The sequence below is a fragment of the Zootoca vivipara genome, chromosome 15 (genome assembly GCF_965207765.1).
Source record: "Zootoca vivipara chromosome 15, rZooViv2.hap1.1, whole genome shotgun sequence".
NCBI lineage: Eukaryota > Metazoa > Chordata > Lepidosauria > Squamata > Lacertidae > Zootoca > Zootoca vivipara.
This window is the reverse complement of record NC_142598.1, coordinates 6,648,398-6,655,779: the sequence shown is the minus strand read 5'-3', so window position 1 is coordinate 6,655,779 and position 7,382 is coordinate 6,648,398. Positions and strand designations below refer to the sequence as shown.

Below are 7,382 nucleotides of genomic sequence, written 5' to 3'. Positions count from 1 at the left end.
GCTCTCACTCCACTGGGCCAAGGAAATAATCTCTTCTCAGTTTATGAAAGGCTTGTCAGCCCTCAACCACTCTTGAAGGGATAGTATCTCCATTTGTGCCATAGATTTTAAACATAATACCTGCCAAAATACCGGTATTTAAAGTTTATATAAATGGACCTTGTTATAACAGTGTTGATGGAGGGCTTATTTACACCTTTGGTGCTAACTAGTGTATAAATCCAATATGCAGCAGAAGAAAGTGAGAAGGCTTATACCATAGTGATGTCCCAAAAGGAAAAACATGTAAGATTTAATGGTGACATGAGACAAGATGGAATAGGGCTACCATTGGCTTCTGGTTAAAATATTAAGATCTGCCATTTTCCAGAGAAACGGGTGCTACCATGGCTAACATGGTATTGAATTTAAGTGAATTCATGCACAGGACCTTTGGGACTTAATCCTCTTATGTTTAAATATGCCTGACTGCTCTGGGTGTATCCCAGCCAAGACTGTCGTTCTCTGAAAGACTACCTTGTTCTTCCCTTGTCCATGAGGAACTTACAAAATTGTTATTTTAGTCCTTTCAGCATCTGCAAAGTTAGGGGATATCCTGCGTTTCTAAGATGCTAAAACAGAAGCACTGAAAGTTCTCAAGGAGTGTTGTGCCCAAATGACTTGCAATAAAGCAGATCTGATTGGGTCTTCTGATTTGTTGCTTAAAAGCAGCTTGGGAAGGTGTAGTTGGTGGGCTCTAAACACTATTAAAAGCAGCAATGTTTGGTGGATTCTTATGGACAAATAGCTCCAGGGATGCAATTTGGGGGAAATGATGGTAAGGAAGGGTTAAGCCTTCTCTGCCAGCACAACTGCTTTGATCAAAATCCAGTTCCGCTTCCCCCCAAGCTACTTCTAAGAATAAAAAAGTCCTGTGGAAGAACCACTCACACAAATCTTTAATAAAAATTAATTTTTTAAAAAAAATGTCTTTTATTTGCAGCTTTTTAAATAAAAAAATGCAACTGATCTCTTCAGTCTCTTGCTTCTTATGTGATTTTGCTCTTGGCAAGTAACTTAATTCAGCCCTTTAGTATCATGATAGGGCCGGGCAGAAAAGTTTGGCAGGATGTTTTTCTCCAGGCGTCATATACCACTGAAAGAAAGATGCGATAATGAGACAGGAGGGCATCTAAAGACCCTTTCCTTTGGAGTACATCATCACATTTTATTTGTATGGCCTTTCCACAGTTAAAACAATGTTCAAGGCGGCTTACAAAATGAAAAGATCTACATAATTACAAACAGCGAAGTAGTTATAAAAATAAATGAAACACATTAAAAACTGCATAACCACATAAAAACTACAGTACTGTACTAATGCTTCTGCAGATTCTGCCCAAGGCCAGATAAGCGACCAGGCCACATTCCATCAATTGAGCAAGTTGAATTGTTGACAGTATTTATCTCGCATTTGGTAATTCGAAACGCTTCTCAGCCAACACTTTCTAGCCTCCGCCCACAAATGTTTCCAGCCGGAATACGCAAGGGAGAATATTTTTAAAAGGGGCGGAGGAAGAATAAGATAACGCCGCTTTCCAGGAGTGGGGAAGATCCCCGCGCAACGAACGAGGCTCCCCTTCCCCTCCGTTTCCACGGAAACAGCCGCCGCCCTCTGACCCCGGCGGTCACGTGGCGCCTGTCATGGCGGCCTCCTGGGCCGCGAAGGGCGGCGCTGGCGTCTCCCGGTGCGCGGGGCGCCGTCGGGTCCTGGCGGCGGCGGCCGGCCGGCTCCTGCCCCGGGGCTTCCGCACTGCAGGTGGGCGAGGAGAGAGCGGGGCTCCGCTCTCCCCAGGGGTCAGGAAAAGACTACCGGGGTGGGGGGAGGCTGGTTGCTCTTTCTTCCCTCCCCTCCCCCTTCCCTGTAAGCTTCCCCTGTCAGGGGAAAAGGCGGTGTGTCAATAAATGTACAACAGCAGCACAACTTGGTCACGAAGCGAGGGGCGCCTCGGGATTCATCGGCGGTGTTTTTGTACCAGCAGGATCCCTCTCCCCCTGTTGTGGCGCCAACAGCTCAGATTGTTCTTCGTAAGAAGTTCGATTTGGCGACCCAAACAAACTTTCTCCGAATTGGAGGAATTCAGAGGATCGCTGCTCCTCCTGCTATGCAGCCTTCCTCCAACCTGGTGCCCTCCAGAAGTTTGGGGGCAAATAGGAAACCTATACTGGGCGCCAGATTGCCATAGTCTACTATGCTTTAGTGTTATGCAAGAGGAGCCTTGTTGCTGTATGTACCCTGCCTTGAGATTGAATAGTAAAAGGCAAGGCTCTAAATGCATATAAATAAATAAAAATGCTGTGTGTTTTTCCCCCCAGTGACCTTTCAAGCAGAAGATGAGAACTCTGCCGCAGAAGTGTGAGTACCACAAAATGTAGCAGGGTTTAATTTTGGGGAGTAGAGTGGGTTAAACTAATCTTGGATCTTCTTTGAACGGTTGACATATTTTGTGCTGTTGATAGCATCATCTCAATGAGAATTTGTGGTTTGAAATATTGCTTGTTAATTGTAAGTAGCGTACATAGTTAGGCTAGGTCAGGCATCCCCAAACTGCGGCCCTCCAGATGTTTTGGCCTACAACTCCCATGATCCCTAGCTAACAGGACCAGTGGTCAGGGATGATGGGAATTGTAGTCCAAAACATCTGGAGGGCTGAAGTTTGGGGGGGGCTGGGCTAGGTGGTTGCAAGAGTCCCAGCAGCCTAATTTCTGCAGTGGTGTGTCCAGGTGGCAGCTTCACAAATCCTTGTGTGTGTTAACTGGAACTACAGGAAGCAAAGCACACTAGGTACAATTGTTTGTAGGGGGGGAGGCTGTTTTCAGTACATCTGGACTGCATACCAGATGTATATCTGTCTCCGTTCACAGCTGCTATGTTGATACACACCTGTTCCAAACTTTGAACACTTACAACTCAATTGGCTAGAGGAGCTTTTTGCTCTGTTGAGTCTTCAGCACTTCCTGATTGTTTCTTTTTAACATTACTAGGGACTGGCTTACCAGTTCTGCCTGCTGCATCCCACACCCCATTTGCCAACCTCCTGCACCTTGCCCAACCCTGCCCCCATCCATCCCCTCAAAAGTCCCCAATCGCCACGCTCCCCACATTGCTTTCTCTCCTTCGCCCATTGGTGCTGCTGCGGGGAATGAAGAAGAGGCGGTTCCCTCGTTGCGAGAAGCCAAGTTGCAGGGAACTAGGCAGAGGGCCTTCTCGGTGGTGGCGCCTGCCCTGTGGAACGCCCTCCCAACAGATGTCAAAGAGGAAAACAACTACCAGACTTTTAGAAGACATCTGAAGGCAGCCCTGTTCAGGGAGGCTTTTAATCTTTAATCGATCATTTTATTCTTCTGTTGGAAGCTGCCCAGAGTGGCTGGGGAAACCCAGCCAGATGGGCGGGGTATAAATAATGTTTTATTATTATTATTATTATTATTATTATTATTATTATTATTTTAGTCTAATTATTATTATTGTCCCACCACCACTGACAGAATGCAGGCTTCCTTCTACCTGGAATGTATCACAGCAGCAGGGGAAGAACAAAATGGAGACTTTCCCCTCCTATTTCTGCCAGCTGTGGGGCCACCCACTTCTTCCTCCAGCCTACTCAGGTTGGGCATGCATGCATCCTTGTATTTTTATTTTATTTATACCCCACCCATCTGGCTGGGTTGCCCCAGCCACTCTGAGTGGCTTCCAACACTAATAATAATAATAATAATAATAATAATAATAATAATATCAAACATTAATAGTAACAATCAGATCCTATCTAAAAAGTCACAATAACAATGCCAGCATGACAACAGATGAGTGCAAATATAGTATAGAGGGATGAGAATATTTGGAATTCCAAACCTATGTCAGCTGTTAGATGTTGCTTGGTAATCTGTGCCTTTATGCAGAATCACAGGAGACTTCCAACCATGCTTGTAGCTTTTCAGCACCTGACAATTAGGGGGGGGGTCATTGATTGAAGATGTGCCTATGCTTTTTATCCTGCCTCAGAGTGAACGTGGTGTTTATAGACCGGTCTGGGCAAAGGATCCCAGTGCAAGGCAGAATTGGGGATGATGTGCTGCGCTTGGCTCAGAAACATGGCATTGAGCTAGAAGGTAGGTCTTAAGTACCCTGCTCTATCCGGCTACGTAGCAGTCCAGGCTAGCACCCTCTTTCCAATAGTGGCTAGCTAGATGCCGTTGAGAAGTCCAAATATAGCCCCTCTCCTGCACGCTTTCTTTTCTGATATGTACTGTCTCTGCACATGGAGGTAGCATTTAGTCATTTGGGCTAATGGTATGCACAAGAATGTGCAAGTATGCTTTTTTGGAAGTGCCCCAGCACTGTAAAATCCCTTCCTATTGACTTGCAACTCATCCCATCTGTTTAGGCAAGTTCAATTGAGATTGTAAATAACTTGGGTGTTACAGAGCAGCTTCTTAATTATTCTGTGTGCTTGCTAATGTGGCTATTGTATAATGACTTGCTCCTGTCTGTTGCTTTGTGAGGGCATAGCCCTAAAACTACTTAGCCAATGTTATTTGTTTCACTTTGTGTGGCAATGGGTGCTTTTTTCAAGTAACCTGGTCACAATATCAAGTTCTGGTATTATAACGGAAGGAGTAAAACTCAACCCTTCCTCCACTGTTCATCAATGTATAAATATTACACTCTCCCTCCCTCCTATCTCTCCCCTTGTTGTATGGGGGAGGGGACTAAGTCCCAACAGCTCTGGTATTTCCTCATATCAAAGGTGCCACAACTCCTTGATCATTTTGGTTGCCCTTTTCTAGTTTTATGATACACTTTTTGAGAGGCCAGGTAATTGGAATAGCACACAGCCTTCTCTGGACTTAGCAGCAAAAAATCTCTCCTTGTCTTTGCCTCTTATCACAGGTGCCTGTGAAGCTTCCCTAGCCTGTTCCACTTGTCATGTCTATGTGAGCCATGATGTTGTAGACAAGCTCCCCCAGCCTGATGAACGGTAAGGACCACCTTAGAACCATAGAATTGTAGAGTTGGAAGAGACCCTGAGACCCTTAATCTAGTCCAACCTCCTGCAATGCAGGAATCTTTTGACCAATGTAGAGCTCAAACCCATGACCTCGAGATTAAGAGCTCCAGGCTCTACCAACTGAGCCATCCCTTGACACTCTCCTTGTAGCAGAAATGGCCTTTCTTAGCTCCCTGCTGATGGCGTTCCACAACTTCCTCAGCGTGGCTGGGAGGGCCCTGCTCTCCAAGCCTGAAGAAACCAGATTTCTGGTGCAAAAAAAGGAGGCAGTGCCCCAGAGACAGAGAGAGACTAGTGGGGTAGGAGAGCTGAACATCATGCCAAAAAACTTCACATCGGGCAAACAATGCACCCCTTGGGTTTCATATAGTACATGAATAGGTAAAGGTAAAGGGACCCCTGACCACTAGGTCCAGTCGTGACCGACTCTGGGGTTGCGGCACTCATCTCACGTTATTGTCCGAGGGAGCCGGCGTACAGATTCCAGGTCATGTGGCCAGCATGTCAAAGCCGCTTCTGGTGAACCGGAGCAGCGCATGGAAATGCCATTTACCTTCCCGCTGTAGTGGTACCTATTTATCTACTTGCACTTTGACGCGCTTTCGAACTTCTAGGTTGGCAGGAGCTGGGACCGAGCAACGGGCGCTCACCCCATCGCAGGGATTCAAAGTAATTTGCTGTAGTTAGTGTTACCTCTGGAAGTGGATACTTGATTCTGACCAAACTAAGCCCCGTAGAGCACAATATATACATCAGGATGTATATTGATCAGAGGGATCGTTTCTTCTGGCAAGTTGCACTGCTTGCATGGACGTGAACGTTCACCATAGTGCAGTGTTGAATTTCATCTAGTGACTTCATTGTTTTTTGTTTAAAATGTGTTCAGATGAGCTATAATGTGGACTTGCTTGGTATTTTAGCACTGGTCATATCAACTCTTCTTCATCTTCTTATCAACCTTGGGAGTTATGGGTTGGAAGTCACTCTTCTTGTCTTCTTGTAGGGAGGAGGATATGTTAGACATGGCACCACTGCTTCAGGAGAACTCTCGCCTTGGCTGCCAGATTATCCTCGACAAAGAATTGGAAGGAGCAGAGTTCACCCTCCCCAAGATCACTAGGAACTTTTATGTGGACGGGCATGTCCCCAAACCCCACTGAGTGCAATGGAGCCAAAGGCTGGACCAATCTCCAAAGTGAGCCTGATCTCTTAAGCAGCTGTCGGAGAGCAAGACACCGATGCGGTCAAAGCATGCCTGATGCTTTAAAAAAATAAAATTGTGTTCTATGAACAAAAGACTGGTGCAAAGAAAAGAAATGTGTGTCTGCCAGAGGGCTACTCAGAATGAGTAAGGCCAGAGCTTTTTGCCTCTCTGAACCTCCCTTAAGCTATTGCTTAACTGCCTTCATGGCTTGAGAAGGGTGTTGGGAGATGTACCTCCCCCAGCCTAGAAGCACTTTCCCAAGCCCTGTGGGCAGCAGAGTGGGAAATGTTTCAAGGGGAGAAGAGAGGCTCCTGCACAGTAGCAGCACTGTTTTAAGGTTGGCACAGCCAGTAATGGCTTCATGGAAGGAAAGTACGGGGTTGTGTTGTGTTCTTTCTCTCTGTTTCTGTGTTTTCTCTTGGTGTACAAGCAAGTGTGTTAATTTTCATTGGGGGCTCCTTGTCTCTCACCTGCAGAGAAGATCAGTCACCAACATCATTCATAGCACCAAATAAGCTGAGAGGAGGAAGGCACTCGCCCCACAGCCTCTCTGGTTTTTATCAGTAAAAAAATAAAAGCGGCCTATTACTGTTGATCTTATATATACAGAGTTGTGTTTGATTGGGACAGGCAAGAACAATCTAGCTACTCTTCAATAGTATCTTCACATTAAAATTAATTGCAATAACCCAGGCATCCCCAAACATTGGCCCTCCAGATGTTTTGGACTACAATTCCCATCTTCCCCGACCACTGGTCCTGTTAGCTAGGGATCATGGGAGTTGTAGGCCGAAACATCTGGAGGGCCGCAGTTTGGGGATGCCTGCAATAACCCCTCACTCTTCTATTCCAACTTAACCCTAATGGCTAGGTCTCCCAATGCTTTAAAAAAAAATGCACAAGTTTGCATATTGGCAAGTCGTTTGGGGAGGAAGGAAAATAATTCCATTATAGCTCAGCTTTTAATACCATCCTTCTGGACATTCTCATTAAAAAGCTGACATGAACCTTTCTTCTACCATCTGTGACTGGATTAAAGACTTTCTGATAGATCAGACACAAACACTGAGGACTGGACATGTAACATCTAATTCCTTAAAAATCAGCACTGGCACACCACAGGGATG

The 7,382-nt window shown here is 45.7% G+C and overlaps 1 protein-coding gene across 1 annotated transcript; it reads left to right on the top strand.

Moving 5' to 3' along the window:
• Positions 1–1,528: 1,528 nt before the first annotated feature.
• FDX2 (ferredoxin 2) lies at positions 1,529–6,855 on the top strand. Its single transcript, XM_035141010.3, has 5 exons — positions 1,529–1,798; positions 2,356–2,395; positions 4,046–4,152; positions 4,934–5,021; positions 6,055–6,855. The coding sequence occupies exons 1-5, from the start codon at positions 1,684–1,686 to the stop codon at positions 6,209–6,211; spliced, it is 507 nt and encodes a 168-aa protein (XP_034996901.1). The 5' UTR covers positions 1,529–1,683; the 3' UTR covers positions 6,212–6,855.
• Positions 6,856–7,382: the final 527 nt, after the last annotated feature.